The sequence below is a fragment of the Mercenaria mercenaria genome, chromosome 12, assembly GCF_021730395.1.
Source record: "Mercenaria mercenaria strain notata chromosome 12, MADL_Memer_1, whole genome shotgun sequence".
Lineage (NCBI taxonomy): Eukaryota > Metazoa > Mollusca > Bivalvia > Venerida > Veneridae > Mercenaria > Mercenaria mercenaria.
In genome coordinates, this window is record NC_069372.1 from 75,649,869 (window position 1) to 75,676,774 (window position 26,906).

At 33.3% G+C, this 26,906-nt stretch overlaps 1 protein-coding gene across 1 annotated transcript in view; it reads right to left on the minus strand.

The window, feature by feature from the left end:
* Positions 1–556: 556 nt before the first annotated feature.
* The window catches only part of LOC123533498 (neurotrypsin-like), a 35,621-nt gene continuing 9,271 nt past the window's right edge, over positions 557–26,906 (minus strand). Inside the window, exons 5-8 of the mRNA XM_053520352.1 lie at positions 23,505–23,649; positions 22,234–22,409; positions 13,544–13,691; positions 557–875 (exon numbers count right to left, since the gene is read on the minus strand). Of these exons, the coding sequence (XP_053376327.1) occupies positions 713–875; positions 13,544–13,691; positions 22,234–22,409; positions 23,505–23,649 (632 nt within the window). The 3' untranslated portion in view covers positions 557–712. The remainder of the gene's footprint in view (positions 876–13,543; positions 13,692–22,233; positions 22,410–23,504; positions 23,650–26,906) is intronic.

The following is a 26,906-nucleotide window of genomic DNA, read 5'->3' on the forward strand; positions in this document are numbered from 1 at the left end:
TTCATAAAATAAGAATTGGATTATGTTTATATTGCGAAATTGAGTCGGTAGACCCATAATATTTAGGGTTTACTAGATTTAACAAATTACGAAACTATATACCCAACATTAATACGGTTTTATCGAGCCGTTTTTAATAACTGAAATTTAAGGCAAATTTTTTTTAGCAAAAGTTGATATGAATTTTTCCGTTCTGACGCCACAAAAATCGTCATTGACGTCCTATTTCAATTTCATTTCACTGAATTTTATACCACTGAGTAGTATTTTCTGTTTGCAAAATGACAATTATTTTGTATTTTTCATTTATATGACATTCAGAGCGCGGGAAAGGAAAAATGCCGAAAACACTCGGAACCGGGCGTTGCACGAAAAGTGACGTCAGGGACCATGTTTGTGACACAATATCAAAAATCACGAGCAATATGGCGAAAAAGTAAAACCGGAACTCAATCGCATATATCTTGAATTTTGTACAGTATAAAATTCATGACAATATTCGGCAAAAAATTTTGGGGCGTATTCCACCTCAGATCAAACAAAACAAATTAAGACATTGTTCAATGCTCTCAAATTTAATCTCACCCGATTGTACAGTATGGTAATCAATCAGATACGGCAATAAGAATAACAAAACATTATTTTGAAAAATGGTCTGTCAATAGCTTTTTTCTAGAACAGTTAAATTGAATTTCAACAAGTGGCAACTTGTTCAAGGACATTCAACTGTAATGACTTCCTTATCATCACAGTCTCCTTCCGGAGGTACAAAAATCGTACAGAGCAGCAAGGAATCTTCTGACCCCGTACATTTGATTACGGTGAGGAACGCAGCACCATCATAATCGGCAACGACATCATGGTTTGGACTCGATCTAAAATATAAATCATTAGTACTTAGTGTATGTATTGTATAGGGTTTGTATTATTATTGAAATTACTGTGAAATCGTTAAAATTCGTTGGCATAAAACTTGTTTTATCCCTAACAGCTATTTCGTGGGGATATAACTTGGTGGTTAAATTTCATGAATAAAATTATTCACGTTTTTCATCGTCTGCTAACTATTTGTCTCCAGTTCCCGGTAGTTATTTTTACCGCGTTTTCTGCTTGCAATTCACGATTTTCTCATGTTTTCAGTGCACTATATAAGTGATTGTTAATTGATATTCTTCACTCGAGGTCACAGACGCTTGGGATCAGGTGAGCGGCTCTGGCCCGCAATAATCTCTTGCTTTTCCATTTCATTTTTTTGCAAATTATCATACCATAAGTACTGCAAACAACTATCAAAACGATTAAAATAGTGTTTGACGGCGTTTTAAAAATGCCACCAAATACCATCAAAGCACTAAATACTACAAGATGACAAACCATTCGCCATTGTTTACATGTAAGACCGAAATTCTTACCTGGATTATAATCCCAATATGAAAAACACACGTATAATTCTGGAATTGATAGTTTCAGAAGGGTGTAATCTTTCTATTGCAATGCATGTCATAACCCCATTTTGTCCACAATCTACACATTTCTTCGAAAATTAACATCCGTACCAGTACTGACAGTCCAAAAGCATCAACTTTCGACTCAATGTGGGGAATACCCAGTTTTTTAGTGCAAATTGTAAACCAGTCTGTAATATTGCTGACAATTTTAATCGAGCTGAATGAAATTGAACTCGCACGTTATACTGGTATCCTGCGGATATTGTTTATGTAGTATATACTTGTAGTAAACAACTAATATTTTGTTATTTTCCATTTATATACTAGTTTCAATAACATGTAGATTACTTCATACTGTTTTGTTATCTGTATAATTTATATTATAATAATTATAACAACACGGTTCTCAATAGCTTAAAACTATGTAGACTGCTTCACATTGCCTTTTGTTTTTTTAACGTCGCACTGACACAATTATGCCATATGGCGAATTTCCAGCTTTTGATGGTGGAGGAAGACCCCAGGTGCCCCTCCGTGTATTATTTCATCACGAGCGGGCACCTGGGTAGAACCACCGACCTTCCGTAAGCCAGCTGGATGACTTCCTCACATAAAGAAATCAATGCCCCAGGTGCTGCTAAAACCCACATCGATGAGGGGCAAGTGATTTGAAGTCAGCGACCTTAACCCCTCGGCCACGGAGGCCCCTCATTGCTGAATAAATCATATGAAATACTGAATGAGGAATTCAGGTCACAAACATTTCTGAGTGCCAGCTACATTGCAAAAACGGCGTTCCATAAATGCGATAAGCCAATCTTATATTGGTAAAAAGTCACGTGAAATCACACAGTTCCCATGTGCTACACTACTTGTTGCTTCCGATATGCCTCCAGGCCGCAGGTAATCGCAAATGGTCAAATTTTTTGCCGCAATTCATTGATATTTTGCGGTTAAAATTCTAAGCAGGACGGCCTAGACTGTGGCACGGTTTGTAGAGTCGAAAGTTGATGCTTTTGGGCTGTCAGTACTGGTATGGGTGTTAATTTTCGAAGAAATGTGAAGGTTGTGGATAAAAGGGGGGTTACGGCATGCATTGCAATAGAAAGATTACACCCTTTTGAATCTATCAACACCAGAATTATACGTGTGTTTTTCATATTGGGATCATAAACCAGGTAAGAATTTCGGTTTTACATGTAAACAATGACGAATGGTTTGTCATCTTGTAGTATTTAGTGCTTTGATGGTATTTGGTGGCATTTTTAAAACGCCGTCAAATACTATTTTAATCGTTTTGATAGTTGTTTGCAGTACTTATGGTATGATAATTTGCAAAAAATGAAATGGAAAAGCAAGAGATTATTGCGGGCCAGAGCCGCTCGCCTAACCCCAAGCGTCTGTGGTATTTAGTGCTTTGATGGTATTTGGTGGCATTTTTAAAACGCCGTCAAATACTATTTTAATCGTTTTGATAGTTGTTTGCAGTACTTATGGTATGATAATTTGCAAAAAAATGAAATGGAAAAGCAAGAGATTATTGCGGGCCAGAGCCGCTCGCCTAACCCCAAGCGTCTGTGCTCGAGGTTGAATATTTGACAGCATAACAAGTATTTTGATTATTTGTTTATTCTCGTAAGAAAACTTGACAAACCCTTCTGAGACGAATATTCAGTTTTTGGACATCATTTGCATCTGGAAATGAACACTCAACATTATACTCAGCGAAAAGGGTAGCAATTTCGGAAAGGTAACGATTTATTACTTTTATCTATGTTCCGTAGTGTTTTGTCAAAATGAATATTTTTAGTTTGAAAATTTGACACGTGTAACGGGAATGTCCTAGAATTTATCAACATACTGTTTCCACAAAATGAGACATTTCATGTTGCTTAAAGTTTTGATTTTGGCTAGAATATCTTTTACAAAGATTATTGACATGGTAAGGTTCATCAACGCTAAGGGATATATGCTAATACGGATTTACAAAATATCTTGTTTTAATTTCGGCCTACTGTGCACTTGAATTAGTGGTAATGTTGGCTGTAGAAATTTGAAACAGTTTATCTGTAAACATTTTGAATATTTTAAGCGGCGGATATGTTACCTACATTGCGAATTTGTACGTGACGAACTTCATATTTTTTTGTTATTCGGTTTTAATAACCGCAGAGAAGGTTTTCGGCTCACGAAGCTTTCGTGCAAATTGTGCAACAAATTACTCCGTCTGGTCAGAATGTTCAAATAAAGAAAACGTGCATATTAAAATTTTGTTATCTGTTTTGTATATTTTCAGTTAGTTTTATGGTACATGTGCACAAACTTTGTATAACACATATAGATGCGTTTATTTGTTTTTCTCTGTGACTTTGCAGATGTTTTCTTGCTTACTGTGTTATATTTATTGTTAATGTTATTTAATATAAATTCACGATGAAAAAAGCTGTTATTGAAGGAAAGTAAATATTACATGTATATACTTCTTGGACGAGATTTATGAACTAGTACATTAAAGGTGTGCATATTGTATCAGTAAGTAGAAGCGAAGCGAAGCATACGTATTCGTACTTTAATTTATCGGGCGTAAATGATTCAGTAGTTGCAGCTCGTCGTATTTAAAGCGTTTACAATTCGAATTAATATTAGATATGTTAATTATTCTTTCTTCAGATGATGCTGTTGGCTTTTAGCATAATCAGAGAAAACAACAATAGAAAGTTGCTGATTGATTTTGAATCGTGTGATGTTGTGATTAGCACAGAAGCTTTGACTTGCTTAAATGTAGACCACGTGGTGGATATGTTTTCATAAATTAGATAAGTATATGTTTAGATAATTTGGTTTTTAAAGCTACTTGCCCATAGTTTAGGTGAAAAAATTTCAATGTTAATTTCCGCCATGTTTGGCATAGAATGTATATATGACACTGAAAAAATGATGAAGTGGGTGAAAATAAAGTTAGATATTGGAAAAAATGCAAGAATAATGTAAATTGGCTGCATTACTTCAAAATCGTTGAAACTGTTTGTGCCTTCTGCACACTATATTTGGTTATTTTTAAAGAGGCACCACATGTATTCTTTTGTATTTCCATGATGGTAATTATACATGTTTTGCATGAAGAAAATGAGAAATAACAAGTATCTAGTTACAAATTGACAGGGACATATATATGGCCAAGACAATGTGTGTAATGTTTTAAGATTTTATTGAATTACTGTAGCAATATGTACATAAATCAGTGTATTTAGTTAAATTTTGATCACATTTTGTTTCAACAGTTTAAGATAGTTATTCATATATAATTTTGAAACTATGCTGAAAAGAGATTTCCTGAATAAGTTTGCAGATGAAATTGTCAAAATACATTTATTCAGGAAAGGCTTAAATTGTCAACCTAAAATCTTGTGGTATAGCTGTATTTTAAGAATTATTTTCATGAAGATTTTGTTGGTGAAAAGGTAGATCACTAGGTCGTGGTGGGTCTTTAAGAGTATCTTTCAAAAAATCTTATGCCACTAGTCACTTCAGAGTACCCTCTTGTTATGGAATTTTGAGAAAAATTATTAGAGATGATCAGCTTAACGTAGAGATCGTTTATTGATGTGCAATTCAGTATTCAGAATTGGTTAGAACTATGATAGAAATTTAGTATTTGTTCTTATATTTTAGTTGTAACATGAAGTCACCAAAACGTCAGTTATGTTGATTTTGAATCGTGTGATGTTGTGTTTAGCACAGAAGCTTTGATTTGGTTAACTGTAGACCACGTTGTGAAAATGTTTTCAAGAATAAAATTACAGTGAAAAGATAAGTATATGTTTTAGATAAATCTGGTTTTTAAAACTACTCGGCCATAGTGTAGGTGAAAATTTTCAATATGTTCATTTCTGCCATGTTTTGCATATGACACTGAAAAATGAAGTGGGTGAAAATAAAAGTTAGATATCGGGAAAAATGCAAGAATAATGTAAAATGTGTGCATTATTTCAAAAGCGTTCCAACTGTTTTATACTTTCTGCACAATATATTTGGTTATTTATAAAAGTATCTTGCAAAACTCTTACGCCTATAAGTTTGTACCACTAGTCATTTCAGAGTATTTTTTATGGATTTTTTAAGACAATTTATTACTGAGTTAGCTATGTTGCTTTTAGCCTTTCGTGCATTAGTACGTTTTCTGCCATTAAGGTAACTTGACAGGGAAAACCAAGATGGCGTCACGAAATTAGGGTTGGTCACATTATTCACTCTTATAGACGATATGCTGCTACAGGGGTCTAAAGATGCATTTTAATCATTTAACACACACATAAACACTTGTGAAAATGCATTTAACTTATAAAAACATATAATCAAACGTTCTGAAACTCACCATGAAATCTAGTCATTTTTTGTGTGCATTTTGCAGAAAAGTTATGTATCCAAACTGAAAAAAATTTATATCCTCATATCTTAGAATGTGTCCTGCAGGTGCTCCACCTATGAACAAAAGAATTTATCCACTGAGTTTTATGCTATTTGCTCTGGAATTTCATCAGTAAATTATAAATTTCTATATTTTACACCCTAAAAAGTTGAAACATGCTTGCAGTATGAGGGTCGTTAAAAAAATTCAAAATACATGTAAGTTTACTTTGTCTTTATTTCTGAGACTTTACATCCTCACATATTAAGATTTTTGAGTGATGTGTTCATTTCTTAGTAATTCTACGTTGTTTGTATTTAAATTTTATAAAACGTTTCAATTTTTTTAACCTGTGTCCTAGTTCAAATGTGTTTGCTTCTGTTTGAATAACCCTCAATGTCAAAACTTTACTGACTTGCATGGAAATCTCATGGAAAGTGTGGATCTTAGGCCATACTAAATTAATGTATGTTTAATGTAATTGATAAAGTACATTTTCTTGATTTTCTGTTGCCTCCAAAAAATACAGAGACAGTTTAGATAAGGATTTTTTTCATTTGAAATATGAAAGGGTAATAAAATATAATGTAATATACCCAAAAATCAGCTATGTTTAGGTTCATTTTCCATTCATAGGACTGGGCGAGTTTTACAATAAACATATTTTTGAAATTGCATAGCCCCTTGTTACTGAATTTATTTACAACAAAATATTGAAATTCATAATTTACTGATGAAATTCCAGAGCAAATAGCATAAAACTCAGTGGATAAGTTCTTTTGTTCATAGGTGGAGCACCTGAAGGACACATTCAAAGATATGAGGATATAATTTTTTTTCAGTTTGGATACATAACTCTTCTGCAAAATGCACACAAAAATTGACTAGTTTTCATGGTGAGTTTCAGAACATTAGATTTTATAATTTTATAAATTAAATGCATTTTTACAATTGTTTATGTGTGTGTTAAATGATTAAAATGCATTTTTAGACCTGTAAAGCAGCATATTGTCTATAGGGATAAATAATGTGACCAACCCTAATTTCATGACGCCATCTTGGTTGTTCATGTCAAGTTACCTTAAGTCATGCATTATTGTGTTGACTGTCTTATTGCAGTTGTGTGATAAATTCAACTACAAAAAGAAGTACATCTGTGAAAAGTTTGTTTTGGTATATTGAGCTGTTTTAAAGAACGACCATGCTATGATGCATTTGTTTTTACATTTTTGCCGTACTTTGAGACCACTGACCGTTTTATTTTTGTTATACTATGAGAGTTTTACATGCAGATCAATCTTCAATCTGTTGATTGTTGTTTTCAGATGTCGTGATTAGGAAAACGTTTATTGGTAGATATTTATTTTAGAAGTTGTAAAGCTAACAAAAAACTACAATGTACGAAAAATTGCTATGAAAATATGAAATATCTAATATAATGTTCTTTTCAATGACGGATTATTATGTGTTGATATATTCAGTTGTTTCACGACCGTGCTGTGATGGTGTTTGTTCTTGTAATTTTTCGAATATGGGGCTACTGTCCGTTTTACCTTGGCCTTTACACCAAAATATAATCATTAATCCATTAATTATTTTAGATGTGATAACTGTAACATTGTTTGGCTGACATAAATTTCAGACGTTTTCAAACTGTAGTTATTAGCTTAACGAAGAGATTGTTTGATTGATATACTGTTTAGATTTTTAGCTCGACTATTCGAAGAATAAGTAGAGCTATCCTACTCGCCACGGCGTCGGCGTTACACCCTGGTTAAGTTTTTCGTACCAGTCCACATTTTGACAAAGTCTTTTGAGATAAAGCTTTGAAACTTTCAACACTTGTTTACCATCACCATGTCCAGTTATAGGCAAGAGCACATAACTCTGTCAAGCATTTTGACTGAATTATAGCCCCTTTTGACTTAGAAATCTTGGTTAAGTTTTTCGTACCAGTTAATATTTTGACAAAGTCCTTTGAGATAAAGCTTTGAAACTTTCAACACTTGTTTACCATCACCATGTCCAGTTGTAGGCAAGAGTACATAACTCCATCGAGCATTTTGGTTGAATTATTGCCCCTTTTTGACTTAGAAATCTTGGTTAAGTTTTTCGTACCAGTCCACATTTTGACAAAGTCTTTTGAGATAAAGCTTTGAAACTTTCAACTCTTGTTTACCATCACCATGTCCAGTTGTAGGCAAGAGTACATAACTCCATCAAGCATTTTGGCTGAATTATGGCCCCTTCTGACTTAGAAATCTTGGTTAAGTTTTTCGTACCAGTTTATATTTTGTGTAAAGTGTTTGACTTATGGCTTTGAAACTTTTATATCTTGTTCAGTATTATAGTCTCTATCAATAGGCAAGAGTACATAACTCTGTCATCTTTTTTGGCTGAATTATGGCCCTTTTTAGCTCATCTGATTTTTTGAAAAAAAATGATGAGTTATTGTCATCACTTGAGCGGTTGTCGGCGTCGGCGTCGGCGTCGGCGTCGGCGGCTGGTTAAGTTTTATGTTTAGGTCAGCTTTTCTCCTGAACTATCAAAGGTATTGCTTTGAAACTTGGAATACTTGTTCACCATCATAAGCTGACCCTGTATAGCAAGAAACATAACTCCATCTTGCTTTTTGCAAGATTTATGGCCCCTTTTGTACTTAGAAAATATCAGATTTCTTGGTTAAGTTTTATGTTTAGGTCAACTTTTCTCCCAAAATGTCAAAGCTATTGCTTTGAAACTTGGAATACTTGTTCACCATCATAAGCTGACCCTGTACAGCAAGAAACATAACTCCATCTTGCTTTTTGCAAGATTTATTGCCCCTTTTGGACTTAGAAAATCAGTTTTCTTGGTTAAGTTTTATGTTTAGGTCAGCTTTTATCCTAAACTATCAAAGCTATTGCTTTAAAACTTGCAACACTTGTTCACCATCATAAGTTGACCCTGTACAGCAAGAAACATAACTCCATCCTGCTTTTTGCAAGATTTATGGCCCCTTTTGGACTTAGAAAATATCAGATTTCTTGGTTAAGTTTTATGTTTAGGTCAACTTTTTCTCTTAAACTATCAAAGCTATTGCTTTGAAACTTGCAACACTTGTTCACCATCATAAGCTGACCCTGTACAGCAAGCAGCGTAACTCCATCCTGATTTTTGCAATAATTATTGCCCCTTTTGGACTTAGAAAATCATTTTCTTGGTTGAGTATTATGTTTAAGTCAACTTTTCTCATAAACTATCAAAGCTATTGCTTTAAAACTTGCAACAATTTTTCACCATCATAAGTGGACACTGTACATCAAGAAACATAACTCTATCCTGCTTTTTGCAAGAATGATGGCCCTTTTTAGACTTAGAAAATCATGGGTAGGACAATATTTCTATTACACAAAAAAAATCAGATGAGCGTCAGCACCCGCAAGGCGGTGCTCTTGTTGAACTTGGAAATTGGTTCTGTTTTCGTATATGTCCATGTTTTGTCAAGACTATTTGACATGGCTTTTAAACTTTAAACACTTGTTTATCATTATGATTTCCATTTGTAGGCAAGAGTACATAACTCTGACAACTATTTTGGCTGAATTATGGCCCTTTTTGGACTTTGAAATTTTTGTCAAAACTATTTGAACTGTGGCTTTGAAACTTTTAACACTAGTATATCAACATGATTTCCATCTGTAGGCAAGTGTACATAACTCTGTCAGCTATTTTGACTGAACTATGACCCTTTTTGGACTTGGAAATTAGTTAGATTTTTCATACAAGTCCATATTTTGTCTAACATATAACTTAACATATTTGCCATCATGGTCACACATTGCCATTTAGTGCAAGACTAATCGAAATCCAAAAATACAGGAACATTTTTTGTTTAATCAATATTTTTCTTTTGTCTGAAAATCTGTGGAAATATTTTGACCCCATTCTTCAATCAATTCTTCGAATAGTCGAGTGCGCTGTCATCCGACAGCTCTTGTTTAATTAAAAATATGTGAAAACTGCGACGGAAGATAAGTATTTGGCTATAATGCGGAAATAGTGACCGTTTTACTTTGGTCGTGCTGGGAAAGCATTTGCGTTTCTTGGTGAAAAAGGAACAATTTACTGTGGCCGTGCTGAGAAAGCGTTGGCTGTTTATTTTAACCGTACATTATTGCGTTGACTGCCTTATAGTCAGTGTTGTGAAAACATTAGCTATGACACTTTTACTTTTGCCGTATTTTGAAAGTGTGGGATGCTTTGTTCTAGTCGTGCATAATTGCGTCGACTTTCTTATTATTAGTGTTCTGAAAACGTTAGGTATTGTAATTTACGTCGGCTGTGCTATGGAAGTGTTGGCTGTTTTATTTTTGTCGTGTATCATTTTGTTGACCGTTTAATTTCTGTGTTGTGAAGTCATTAGCTACAGCATTGGGTACTGCATTAATGAATGATTATTATATTTTGATAAATGAAGTTGTTTTAAAAACGACAGTGATTTTGTCTTTTCATTTTTGACATATTCAATTACGTTAATTGTGTTGTGATATATATATATATATTTATTTTATCTAGATCAATCGTTAATCTTATTATGTTCTTTTCAGATGTAGTGATCAGTGTTACCTTGTTTGGTGGATATTTATTTCTGTTGAGCTAAGAACAACAATGAATAGATAAGTATACATTTGTAATATACGGAGTCGCTTCAAACTTAATTTAAAAGGATACGCGAAAGCACTGATTTTTTACATTGTGCTTGTACGGCTAAGTGTTACCTGTTCAAGCTCAATTTGCTAAGGAAGTTACATGAATATTAGGCCGTGCTGCGTTTATTTTGGCTAGCGTTCTGAAAACTTTGGATATTTCTAAAAGAATCTTTTGAATTTATTACACTACGATTGGAATGCTATCAAATACTAAGACCTGTATCCTATATTTTTGTTTGTTGTTCTTGTAGTTAGGAACATTAAATTGGTGAATAATTGATTTACTCACGACATAGAGTGAGTAAATAAAATTATTCACGTTTTTCATCGTCTGCTAACTATTTTGTCTCCAGTTCCCGGTAGTTATTTTTACCGCGTTTTCTGCTTGCAATTCACGATTTTCTCATGTTTTCAGTGCACTATATAAGTGATTGTTAATTGATATTCTTCACTCGAGGTTGAATATTTGACAGCATAACAAGTATTTTGATTATTTGTTTATTCCCTGCCACCCACCCTAACAGACATTCAAGTTTCTTAATAGTTATTGCTGATGACTTGTAGCTGTATTCGAATATCAAAGGCAGATTTGACTTTTTGACTGTGATTTAAACAAGAGTAATCATTTAGTTCTAGAGAGATTCCTCAGGCCAGACATTGCGTCTCCTTTATGTTCTGATAGAAAATAAGGTTCACAGTTACGTACCTTATATTTCAAGGGTCTTTAGACATGAACAGTTCCTTGATAATTATTACTGTTGAGTATTCATGTATTACTAGAACTTTGAAGGCAGATATACATTTAACATTATATGAGAACACTTGAATTCTTCATGCCAGACTCGGTTTCTACATTTAGAAAAGTAACATTCACAAGTACGCATTTAATTCTATATCAATATATTTTATGCTGTTTTTTCCCATGCAATGTTATTCTTTCGTTATCAAATGGAAATTGCCGTTATCCTCTTTGAGCTAGTTTTCATTTTATTTTTTATTTTACCTTGAAAGAATGTTATGTTTTACAAACTGCACATTTTTTCTTATTTTGTGGTTATTCAACGAAGCTGAGAGAGACCAGAATTGCCATCTTATATGCTGTTTAACTATTCTAGATAAGATGAGTTCAAGTTATTACATTTGGTTCATTCGGGACCTAATAGAAAGCACATTTTTACAGTTTAGATTTTCATGTACATCTGATTGTATGTTTGCCTTAAATTTTGATAGTATGTTTTCAGGCTGAGTGGTGTACAAAGATAAAGATAACCACATTTACCCCACTTCTACTGGTCGATCATCAACACATCGCACAACATCGTACCGTCTGACATTTGCAAGACACATATATTCGTATTTTTTTTAGTACATTGGAATGCTGTCAAATACTAAGACCTGTATCCTATATTTTTGTTTGTTGTTTTTGTAGTTAGGAACATGAAATTAGTGAATAATTGATTTACTCACGACATAGAGTGAGTAAATTAATTCAATTACAACAAAATCCACGGAAATAAGTCTCCCACGAATATTTTTGATTGAACAGTCAGTAAGTATTATTTCAGGCATTTTAATATGTTTATTTTATAAGAGTTGTTTTTTCACTACATCTACTCTTTCAAATCTCAGTTATCTGTTTCATTAAACCAAGATCTTGATGAAATACGTCTGACGAGTCAGAAAGTGTATTTTCTATATTTATTTGGCTAGTTTAGCACATTCTGATGCAAGAATCAATTAAATATTAGATCGCTTGATTTTATTGAATTGGTGATTAAAAGAAACGAAACGGAAAATCAGACGTTTTATTCTCATTTCAGGTTTTTGCTGTAATTTTTAATTTGCAGTCAGGTGAGTGTATTATTGTAGAGTCTAACACGCGATCCACAGCAATTGCTATATAAACATATAGCGAAAACGCCTATACATGAATATACGATTAAATATGGTTGGCTGTTAAATTTCATCCCCTACGATTGTGACATAAGAAATTCTACTTCTGTTCCATTACATACGAATTATTTCAGGGCCAAACGGTTGAAAACAACATTTCAAAAACATAATTGTGGTAAAGTCATACTGACTTATGTGTAGGACCGTAAAACAATTAGCTCAATGTCTGTGACTAAATACAGAGTTGGTGCGCCTGTGATATATTACAGACTCCGGTATATAACTGATAAACTAAATTTGAACGAAAATATCTTAAATGCATATATTTTGTAACCATGGTGATACTAACCCTAACCTTTAGTCAGTTTATTGTTCAATTTATACAGTAAATGCGTGCGGACATGCAAAAAAAATTTAGTAATTTTGCCGTGCGCTCCAATGGATAATAATTCCGCGCATGCGCAGAACGGCTGCACCAACTCTGCAATGAGAAACATTCTAGCTAAGCTGGCTGTGACTGAATACAGAGTTGGTGCGCCTGTGATATATTACACACATTCCAGCTTTTTTTCAATTATGATTCAGCGGTGACGTCATAAATGTATGACATAAAGTATGACGTCATAATGATGTGACGTCATATAAAAGTTATGCTTGTAACTCCGGGTCAACTTACCTTATTCTGTTCATAAATAATTTGCGAGCTGTAAGATAACTAGTTTATGAATACTTCTCAAAATTCTAATGAAAAAGGAACATAATCTAGAATCTATACGTTCCATTGGCTATGCAACACTTTCTAACCATGGGGGTAAATAGTAATTGCATATGATCCGAATGACGTATTACGCTAAAAATATAGTACTGTAAAATAAGAATTAGATTTCTATTTGCGTTGTTAGAATCGAAATAATAAATATGTTCCAATAATTTTATCAGTTAATAAAATATGAGCAGTCGTTTGGATGCGAATAATTAAACCACTCGTGCTACGCACTCGTGATTTAATTATTACGCATCCAAACTCCTGCCCCTATTTTATTAACTGATAAAATATAGGAACAGATTTATTATTTCTTAACTGAAAGTATAGTGATGCTTACGTTTCGTATCCTAACATTCTGCACAAAACTTTAGCAGCATTTTTGTCAAACCCAAACCCACACATAGAGAACCACTGTTTCCCATCATAAGATACCTGAACACGTCCTTTGCGTAAACTCTCTGCATCGGCGAGTCGTATATGAAAGACTGTAAAAGTTAAACAATTGATACATACAATAAAGGTATTATAAACAAAAAGTTTAAATAAGGCTATTGCCCAGAAATGAAATTCCATTACCGTAAGGGACAGTTGTCTCATGTGTTACATTAGGAAGCAAATTTTTTAACACTGAAACTTTATCGAAAAAACTGCATATTCTCCAAACATCCCACCATTTATAAATTAGGTTTTAATTAACAAAAAAATGCACTTTGAAAGTTAACACATGAACACTCTTTTGTGCCTGACTGATGGATGGACAATCAGACGGACGCATGGAATGATGGACAAAGGGACAAAATAAAATGATTTGTAGGCCTATATATGTGTATTCTATATATTGCATTCTGTGTATGCCCAGGTTTCATGAAAAACATTTATTGTTTATTTAAAGTAATGATATAATCTGTCATTTGTGAATACAGATGGACGAGTAATCCACAAATATGACAAAAAGGGGCATCCTGCGATTTCTTCAAAACTAAGAGAGATTGTTTCTTGAAAAGTTGTACATAGATAGAAAGAAAGATTGAGAATATGCTTGTTATTATTTTTTCATTTGTACATCTTTTGTCTGTCTGTCCGTCCATCATTCGCAAATTGTGGATTCTTCAATAATTACAGAAGTACAAATTTTACAGACTTCTTTATGAAACCTTGTTTATAGCCGGATGGTAGGTAATTTGGAGAATAAGAAGGTCATTTGTGGTTCCCATGACACCAAATAAGACAACTGCCCCTTTCGGTTTGGGACTTAGAAATGCAAGAACAGATTATAGCGACGGGCTGGTAGGATCAAATGAAACAACGTTCCTAATTATGCACCCGCTGTCACAGTATCTGCATAAAAAATTGATCAGTTAATTATTAATTATGTAATGCTAACTGTGTAACAAAGAAGAGTAAGGCTGCAAATATTAAAGCTGCTTTCATAGCCAATGCTTAGTACCTATTCTGTGAAATATATTACTCAGCACAGTGAGGTGGAATCTGAAATACGGTACATGTCAAATACACGTGTTAGTACACACAAGCACGAGATGGTAGACAACATTAGTTACTTTGCATAAGGCAGTGCAGAGCATTTTAGCACTTTTGACAAATTACACCTTCCTCAACAGCCTTTATCTAGGTTGCACATGCACTTGAGGAGCACGAGACCTGGTGCTTGAAGCAAACACTACCAGAAAGGTTCCTATTTATCAAAATACCTCTGGTCAGCCTTATTTATCTTGACTTGGAACCTTTGGAAAGGGATAGAATACCTGGCCCCGTATGTGCCCGACCTGATAGGCAACCTTTTTAATATGTTCAAGAGCAGACGATGCAGGAATGCACACTATAGCCTTATTTTTGTGGGAAAATATGGTTGTAAGCCTCGTTGACATAAGCTACTTGACATGTTTATTGTAAAGAAGAGTGTCGAAAGATTCTATCGTAGGCATTTAGTCTAAGTTTAGGCTCAATCATAGAAGAAAAAAACAGGATCTCAAAATGATGCTGGGAAATCAAAGAAACTGGTCAAAGTTTTCCAAACAGATTTCTTATGCCTCGCGCACAGAAAGCACATGTCTTTTCATAAAATACCCGAAAGAATGCTCTCATTTCTTCACATTTCATTAAAAATCGGTGAAACTGTTATAACATGTAGAAAGGGGGAATTTAGTTGATATGTCAAAATAATATTTTCTATGGACAAATAAAAATTGCCAGTCCCCATGGCAGGGTCATGTGACGTCCCCCGGCCCACTTTTGTCTGATTTCCTCTACTGCATTCGGTAAAACATTACTCGACACTTATTTTTTTCAGTCTACATGTTCTTCAATCAGGGGAATATACATGTGAAATGTGTTATGCCAAAAACAGTCAAATTATTAATGTAGCATATATTGTCTGTCATCGTCAAATAAACAGTGTTGAACAGAGGTCTGCAGTTTATGTTTTGTTATGAATCAAGAAAAGAGACAAATGCTTAAAGGTTTAGTAGGGACAATAACCTAAAGAAAACAAACTTTTATGAGTGATATGAAAGGGTAAAAAAGTGGCCAGATATCATTGATGACTCGCAGTTCAGACGTCAGAAAACAACAATGTTCAGCCATATTTTGAAAATTAAAGCTCTCCTTGAAATGGAACGATGTATTACAGTTCAGTGTTCCATTTCATCACTACCACATACAGTTTGTTTATAGGAAGGTGTAGAAAATTAATTTAAAAGCTTGGTTCACCGGTAATCACGAGCTGTGCTGGTTAGTTTTGTTTGACAGCACAGCGTCACTCTTACATTGGACCGTTTAATTGGTAGTTACATAGCCTTACAAACGGTAAATAAATAATATTTGTTGTCTGAAAACTAGTTTAAGTACTCACATTCAGTATGTCCTTATCTATTATATTTTTTGATTTCATCAAAAATGTCAAGAAATAGATATCAAAGTACTTTTCTTGGTAGAACTGACTGATTCGGCTTCTAACTTAGTGACTCTACATTATATGCTAATGACATTAAACTGTGACAGTATTGTTATGGCACAATGTGCTTTAATTTGACAAAAACAGAATATATCAGGATCATGCAAATGTATTGATTAGACTTATTAAACGGCAGTGACTTTTTTTCAAATCATGATTCGACAGGGGGATGTTCACATGCTTCTATCGCACTAGCATAGTTAATAAACTATTTGTTTTTTTCTAAGTGTCATCAGTTCTTTTAGTGTAAAAATATTTAAATGAATTACGAAAATTAACGACAAAGTGAAACAGATGTAATCTACTCACTAATACACGCTACAATATCTACTCACTAATACACACTACAACATCTACTCACTAATACACACTGCAACATCTACTCACTAACACACACTACAATATCTACTCACTAATATACACTACAAGTGTCATCAGTTCTTTTAGTGTAAAAATATTTAAATGAATTGCGAAAACTAACGACAAAGTGAAACAGATGTAATCTACTCACTAATACACACTACAATATCTACTCACCAATACACACTACAATATCTACTCACTAATACACATACAACATTACTCACTAATACACAACACACAATATCTACTCACTAATACACTATTCTACAAAAATATTACACTATACACATACACTATCACTAAAACACACAAATCTATCACTAATACACACTACAACATTACTCACTAATACACACTACAAATCTACTCACTAATACACACTACAACATCTACTCACTAATACACACTACAACATCTACTCACTAATACACACTACAATATCTACTCACTAATACACACTACAATATCTACTCACTAATACACACTACAATATCTACTCACTATTACACACTACAATATACACACTACAATATCTACTCACTAATACACACTACAATATCTACTCACTAATACACACTACAATATCTACTCACTAATACACACTACAATATCTACTCACTAATACACACTACAATATCTACTCACTAATACACACTACAATATCTAATACAAACACTACAATATCTACTCTCTTATACACACTACAATATCTACTCACTGATACACACTACAATATCTACTCACTAATACACACTACAACAGCTACTCACTAATACAAACTACAATATCTATTCACTAATACACACTACAATATCTACTCACTAATACACACTACAACATCTACTCACTAATACACACTACAACATCTACTCACTAATACACACTACAATATCTACTCACTAATACACACTACAATATCTACACAATATCTACTCACTTATACACACTACAATATCTACTCACTATTACACACTACAATATACACACTACAATATCTATTCACTAATACACACTACAATATCTATTCACTAATACACACTACAATATCTACTCACTAATACACACTACAATATCTACTCACTAATACACACTACAATATCTACTCACTAATACACACTACAATATCTACTCACTAATACACACTACAATATCTACTCACTAATACACACTACAATATCTACTCACTAATACACACTACAATATCTACTCACTAATACACACTACAAATCTACTCACTAATACACACTCACTATACAATACACACTACAATATCTACTCCTATACACACTACAATATCTACTCACTAATACACACTACAAATCTACTCACTAATACACACTACAACATCTACTCACTAATACAACACTACAATATCTATATCACTAATCACACACTACAAATCTATCACTAATACACACTACAACATCTATTCACTAATACACACTACAACATCTACTCACTAATACACACTACAATATCTACTCACTAATACCACTACAATATCTACACAATATCTACTCACTTATACACACTACAATATCTACTCACTATTAACACTACATCACTAATATTCACTAATACACTACAATATCTATTCACTAATACCACACATCTACATATTACTCACTAATACACACTACAATATCTACTCACTAATACACACTACAAATCTACTCACTAATACACACTACAATATCTACTCACTAATACACACTACATACACATCATCTCACTCGCTAAATACACTACAATATCTTCTCACTATACAACTCAATTCACCTAACAATACTACCATAATACACTACAATATCTACTCACTAATACACATACAATATCTACTCATATACACACTACAATATCACTATTACAATACTACAACATATTCTCTAAACTACATTACTAATACACATTTAAACATACTAATATCAGTCCCATTACCTACTTATCTACTCACTAATCACACTACATTATCTATCACTAATACACTAGCAAATTCTCTCATAATACACACTACAATATCTATCGATAATACACACTACAATATCTATCCTAATACCAACTACAAATTACTCACTAATAACACTTCAATATTACTCTAATACACACTACAAGATCTACTCACTAATACACACTAAATATTACTCACTAATACACACTACAACATTACTCACTAATACACATACAAATCTACTCCTAAACACTTACAAATTTACTCACTAATACAACTACAAATATCTTACACACTATATTCCTTTAATCATTAATTCACTGTATTACAACTACCAACTATCTACTCACTAATACACACTAACATTATTCCTATACAAACACACATTTCATAATAACTACACTATTCTATCACTAATGATAATACCAAATCTACTCATAATACCACTACAATTTTCTTAATAATAAACTACAATTATCTTTCTACTCCATTACACATACCATCTACTCACTAATACACACTACAATATCTATTCACTAATACACACTACAACATCTACTCACTAATACACACTACAACATCTACTCACTAATACACACTACAGTCAAACTTCTTTTGCTCGAACTCGTATAATTCAAACATCATCCTTCACTTGAACCGAATGTCAGGTCCCAACCGAATTCCTTTATAATATTTTTCGATGACTCGAACTACCGATAACTCTATCAAATTTGGCGGTCCCGACGGGTTCGAGTTAACGAAGTTCGACTGTTTTTACATTTACAACTGTTGTTAAATTCTACATTGGACTGTTGCCATTTTAAACATTCTTGATTTGTCAGTTCCCATTGTTTACTTAATTCTGACTCACATAAATGCATCTGATTTTTCTTCTGCTTAATAGCAAATTTGTATCAAGGGGAGACATTTTTTTCGTGACGAAAGTTCACCCTTGTTATCCAGATAATACGAAATGCTGTGATAATTCCAAAATGCTACAAAATGACAGATGAACTCTTCTGAAAATTTCAGGTTTTTCGGTAAGTTTCTTAGGCTTGATAAGTGATTTTAACCACCAGATATTGCAAAAAGAACGACTGGTGATTTGTTTCCATGAAACTCAAACTATTTTACTTTATTTTTGTGAATACATTACACAATATGTTAAATAGTTTACAAAGTTTAGTTTGAAAATTCATAAAAATATTTAGAATTGTTTTTATGCTTGTAATTCACTGTATGTACAGCTGCACCATTTCACTATCTGACACAGTTTAGAGTAAGTTGTTTACGTTTGCCGTTTTTATGTCAAAACCATTTATATTGATCCTTGTGTGAAAAATGGATAATAGCCGAAAATGACCATGGATAATGTCCTACATGTGTTGTCTTTGAAAAAGGATAATAGCCATCATTGACTTCTTTCATTTACATTCCATTACACATTGACCAGTTTCGTGTGTGGACACAGTGAATGAGTTTGTAACAACATAATGTAGATCTTCCAAATCAATCAAGGGCCAAATCTTTGTATTTCAGTATAGAAATGTATGTGAGTCTTGTATTGCAGATGAAATTTTGGCAGGGTAAACATTCTAAGGAGGGACCATGTGTATAAAACATTACCTTGGGCATGCTACAGCCATAAGTTACCACATTTTATGAGTATACTTCTTCAATATACATAAATCGGTACCTTTAGAACAGCATATGCAAAACTTCAAACTACAATATTGGCTATTATCCTCATAGCATTTCGGGCTTTATCTTCGAATTTTCTATGAACACTTGGGTCAGTATCCATCGACAACTACATATGCTTATATATTTGTAAATGTGGGTTATTTGATCTGAAATAAAAACTTTTGAACATGTTCACATCATTGTTTATATAATAACTGAATAATAAAAAGTAATATTCATTTCCGAAAGTCCATTAAATGAGGTTGAAAACGCTTTGAATCGCCAAACTCATTCTCAAAAGCAAAATGTACACATTGTTTGGGTTTTGGGGCTCTCCATACTGGACAATATGTCCCATATGCAAATTGCTTAGTGCAAATGGTACAGCTTCTAAACCATGTTGAATCAGTTATAATACTTTTAACAATCAGAATGAGTAATTAGAAAATATTGACAAAAACAATGTCCATATCAAGTTTGACATTTCCTCCAGTTAGTAGCATTTTGGAATTGTCATAGCATTTCGTATTATCTGGATAACAAGGGTGAGTTAGTGCAGAAAGTATGCGTTAAAACCGTTGTTTTAGGTATTTTAGACCATGTGCAGATGACCTAGTTTTTGATGCATGAGAAGGTGGGCCAGTGGTCTAGTGGTAACACGCTTGACTGTCAATCCTGAGGTCCGGGGTTCGAATCCCGGTCCTCAGGATTGACAGTCAAGTAAAGAACCAGACTGTCTATTCGAAAAGAGCTAGGCTAAGTCAGCCGGACACGTCTGTATCTGAAAAGTTCTCTCTGTCTGTTCTGGGCGCTTTATTTCACTTTGTCCCTCTGGTCAGATCGTTCTGTGTCTGTACTAGTAGAGGATGATTTCGCGCCCTCTGTGGCTGCAGTTGCTGTAAAGCGCCTTTGAACGTGTTTATCATGAAAAGGGCGCTATATAAATCTGGTATAATAATAAATAATAATAATGCTTGTTTTGTTGGAAGTGCAGTATTTTTATTAATACAATTTGTTTGAATTTATTCAAACAGGCGGTTTCAACTAATTATAGTGATGACTAAGTGTCTATATAAGTTTTATAGATAATACTAGGTATTTCTTAAAAATATATACAAGCATGGTGGCCATCTTAGATTTTTTTCGGCCATACTGGATTTTTTTTGGAGTGGATCTCTTGCTCATTTTTTTGAGTTTTGCTCTAAGGTAGCTATGTACCAAGTTTTATGCATTTTCCATATCCTGAAGTATTTTCACACGATTTTACTGGACCAATCGTCTCCGTTTTAAGAAAATGTAAAGGGGCCATCATCAGAATGCACAGACACAATTTGATATACCAAGCGCTTCAAAAGAAAATATATCCTTAAAAGTATTTATATTTTTAGCTCTAGTGGTCCCAGCTCAGTGCTGTTATATTTTTTGGTTCTTTTGGACCATATAGAGTACATTTAATTTTATAACAGAATAGAGCTCCGCTTTAGCGGTGCTAAGGGTGGGGTGAAATGTGCTACACATTTCCTAAGTAGTGACTTCTTATGAACAAACTCAATCAAAGCAAGTCTGCTATTATTGTGCCACGTTGCGTTCTATGATTTCAAACGATATTCTTATATACTTCATTAACCAGCCAATTGAAACAAAAATGTTTGCAGAAATATCAAGATTAATTCACTTTTGATTAATAGAGCACGACATGTAAGATTGATTAGAAACTTATGTTATTGTATGTACACATGTACGTATATGATAATTATCATTTTCGCGTCTTTTCATAGATCAGTTTGACCTGACTAATAATATAGGAAGTCATCATATAAGTGACAGCAAATACTTTTAACAAAATGTGAACGTGACTGCTAACTTACGTTACATCGTTCGGTTTCATGAAACTGTGGTATAGAAATTATAAAAGTCTGTATTCACTCAATGAACAAAGGCATTTAAATTTTAGGACAATACTACAATTGAATAAAACTTGTACATTTTTGTGTATATTTAAAATGCTCTTTCACGGTCTATTTCAACATTATACATGCTAAAAGTCGTCGTACAGTTATACCTGGTGCACAAGTTATTTCGACAATTTCGTCAAGACTACAATCGCTTTTGCCTATAGAATAGTGAGGACATTCAGACAGGCTTCTCTCCGACCCAGTGCATGAAAAATCATCCAGACGTAATTTTGTTGTATCCTTTGAATTGTTGTAAAATATAGGAACTGTTTTCACATGTGCCCTGAAACAAAAACATAGAAAGAACACAGATTTGTTTGTGTTCTCTAGGTATATGGTTAATTTTATTCAATTGGCAGCATAGGCCTATAGCGTTAGTTACAAATTCAAGGTCTTGTTCTCCACTAAAATTTTAAAAGCGAATGGGACTTTAAAATCTTGCCTTATTCACTTTTTTTTAATTTGGCAAATTATGAACAGCTAATACTTTATTACTTTTAAAATATCACTTTTCAATCGACTGGCAGAATGCATTTGAACGTTTACGGTAAATCATTCGAAAACATTTTGTTTTTCTCGACAGTATGTTACTTACCATGAACGTTCTGGGTTCAGTCTTGAATATATATTTTTTACATTTAAACAAATAAGCAAATAAAAAAGAACGAACTTCTGTCTCAGTTGTAAAGTGGTGAATCATTTGTAAAATAATGTAAAAAATATGTTGGATATATTAGGATAACGCTGAATTTATCGGATAAAACGAATTCACATCCGCGCTCATTTGAAGTTTTCTGCATGGAACCTGTGCGGAAAGTGAAATATGACATCGAACGGAAGAATAGTAATTTCAGTTAGGGTGTTCACTGAAAATTTACTTACTGAATAGCAAACAGTGCAGATAAAGATCAGCATGCACTGGTCGCAAAGGCAGAAGGGATAAAGTTTAAAGAGTATATTTTACTGGCTTACCGGTGGTGTTTACAAATGATTCATCACTTTACAACTGATTCTGTAAATGGCTTATGTTATACCAGTTAGACTTTCACCGGTGGTGTTTTCAAATCTTCTTTTCCTAACATGGGTTTTTAATACAAATATAAATACTTTGTCTAAGTAACGATATATAATATACTGTTTTATATTTGTTAAAGACTTACATTAACAATAATGTATTTCGCTGGAAGCAATTACTAAAGAATGTAGGTTAGATCTATACTGAATATAATTTAAATTGTTCGATATTAACAGGAAGTATAAAACATTTAATAATTTTATATATAATAATATTATACCTGCCAAATCCTTACTAAAATATTGCATTTTATGCTTTAGTATGCGCATGCATATAATATATAAAATATGTGTTAGGTTTTACCAAGTGAAGTTGAGCATGTTGCAAACAACCATTGCTTTTTCTGTATCAAAACTGTCGGCGCACACTGCGGTCCACTGTTTATTATGAAACACCTGTAGTCTTCCAGTCCACTCGTAAAATGCATGTACTAAACGTACGGAAGAAACTGCAACAGATTAACGTATGGAAGAAACTGTAACAGAATAACGTACGGAAGAAACTGTAACAGAGTAACAAATGTACGGAAGAAACTGTAACAGAGTAACAAATGTACGGAAGAAACTGTAACAGAGTAACGTACGGAAGAAACTGTAACAGAAGAAACTGTAACAGAGTAACAAATGTACGGAAGAAACTGTAACAGAGTAACGTACGGAAGAAACTGTAACAGAGTAACAAATGTACGGAAGAAACTGTAACAGAGTAACGTACGGAAGAAACTGTAACAGAGTAACAAATGTACGGAAGAAACTGTAACAGAGTAACGTACGGAAGAAACTGTAACAGAGTAACAAATGTACGGAAGAAACTGTAACAGAGGAACGTACGGAAGAAACTGCAACACAGTAACAAACGTACGGAAGAAACTGTAACAGAGTAACAAACGATTTAACTTCATATCCGATTTTTTTTAATGTTTTCCTGAATATAAAGTCAGCAGTTAGTTTCCTTGGTAGCGTTTTATGACTATTTTCATCTCGTTCATAGGGTTTATTTAGATTAACGTCAGAATACTATAATTTTGATAACAGATAAGTATATGTTGAATAGTAACTTATTTGTTTTATGTTTATTGACATTTTATGATTTAAATATAATATAAAAACATCTTCTTATGCATTATTCATCGATTTTATTGTATGATTAACACTTTTGAGAGCTTTCGTTTCATTTTAATACTACAGTTTCGCATTTTATGAAACTATACTCTCAGTAAATTAATATTTCTCTTTACACTGATTTCAAACATATCTGTAGTACATCATGGCCTGTAAACACGGGCACCGTCTCTTTATGGAGGTGAGTTGAAAAAGAGCCAGTATTAGGCATTTTTTGCTGTAGTGCCAAAAATGTTGTTTCTTTAAGGTTTAAAGTTTGAAGGTGAAGGTCTTTGGGGGTTAAGCTCACCTAAATATAGGTCAGTCTGTAGGTCTTGCCACGAGAATTATTGAGTATTAGTATAAACTAAATTGGGGCATTTCTTAGGGCTGTAGGTAATCTGGTTCATACGGACGGACGAACGAACGGACGGACATACAAAATTTAAAGGCTCATAATGCCTTTCGTTTAATACGTCGCTGCCACATTTTTGTTATTGGCAGAAAATGTATTTTTTTCTTGAATCATGATTTCGATATTTTTTCTTTTATCTGCCAAACGTCTGAAGCTTCAATACATTCCCCCATGTTGTTACAGAGATACCAACTTACATATAAAAAACTTCAACAAATATTGCTAAGACGAAAAAGGGGGCATAACTTTAATAAAGAGCAAAACAGATTTATGTATCAGCGCACTGAACGTCAGATTATCATAATCAAGAGTGTGAAGTTTCAATCCATTTCCTTTACTGGATATTGAGATACCAACTCGCATTCAAAACTTAACTAAATGGGAATATCGATGCCGACGAATAAGCAAGTGCAAAAGCTTTACTTATTCTTTGAATAGCCGTGCCTTGTTACCAGCGTAAATTCAAATTAGTTGAACCGCAGCACTTTTTTTGTATTCCGTGTAATTTAATCTTTTAACTGCTACAATCTCAATTTCGTTTTATCTCTGTCTTTCAATTACAATTTTTATCCAGGTTTGAAATACATGACCCTCCAAAGGTATTCTATATTGAAAGAAGAAGGAAAATACGGATATTGAACACTTTTCAGTGTATTTTGGTTTCGTTGTTATCCGTAGAAGTCTGTATAATTGATAATTTTACTAGTATGCGCGTTAGCTTTCTAATATAATCTTAAAATGTATATGTCGCGGGGCTCGTGTTTCCAAGATAACGCATTTTCTCTCATTTTTAAACAATTATGTATAAAAACGGGTTTTCGACGGCTTCAGTGCCATTCTGTCAATGACAAATATGGAATATTTGGGTAATATTATTAGCAAAATACCAAGCACTTTACATGGTACCCTGTTTTTTCTTAAAGTTTAAAGTAACCATGGCAACAGAGATGTTGAAAATAGCTTATATCTTGCTTTTTATCGTAATTTCTTATAAAAATATTAAATAAAATTATCTTTCTTGTTAATGTAGCTTTAAATCGTCTTATTTCTAATGTCAGTAATATTTATGTTCGTGTTATTTGCACATATTTAAACAAATTTCACAGCTTAAAATACTTACAGCAGTACCCCTCGTCTGACATTTTTTATGAAAAAAAAAAAACCGTTCTGCATGCTGCTATTATTCTCATGGATATTGTTGAAATGCAAATAAAAAGCCGAAGCTGTGTTCTTTAAATAGAGCAGTGTCAACGCTTTTGAAATTTACATTTAGATATATAGGTATCGGGCTTTTTTTCTATGGTAACAACAACTTAATTCAAGAAACCACAATTTTGTACTGAAATTTAATCAATTTTAGAGCTTAGCTTTAGTATATAAGTAACAAATTATCAATGGAAACTGAAAAATTGGTATTACGTATTAAACTGCTTAATTTTTATTTGAAAATGGCCGTAATAAGTAACCTTTCACCTAACTATATTCCCAATAACATTAGTGACCATCATCCATTTTCTTACATTCCGCATAACATTTCAATATAACTACATAATTATAAGAAGCAAAATATTGATCATTATTCAGAGCGAAAGACACGTAAAAATATTTAAGCAAATAATGGCTGTTTAAAAATATTTCAGATAAAGAAAATGCACAGAATTACGTACTTTCAAAATATTGAGCGGTAACTGATACGTAACGTCATGACGTCAGTGACGTCATTTTAAGGCAACAATGTTTTGAAGCGATTCTGCGGCAATTAATTCATTATTTCTGCATTATTAAACCATTAAGCATCAGATCGGAGACATGTTCAGGATTTTTTTTCAGAAGAATGGATATATACAAACACATTTAGTTTGTCGTAAACGTCGTCGTAAATCGTCACGTTAGCTTCCGGTTGGGCGTGCGCACATACAAATATTAAGGTAACCTATCTCTTTGATATTAAGCTAAGATCTAGGCATTATTCACTAAAAGAACATCCATATATAGTAAACTCTCTGGAGCGTTAGTCCGGCAGTGAACATTTAATGCTTTACAACAGAAATTTAGTCCGACACAATAAAGGTTATCTACTGACCACATGCACTCATCCCAAGGCGTTCTAGAGTTATTGAGGGAAAGCCATTACAGGTCTCGAGGTCATTATTGGCCTCTGTACTTCGGACGCCAAAAGGAATAACGGGC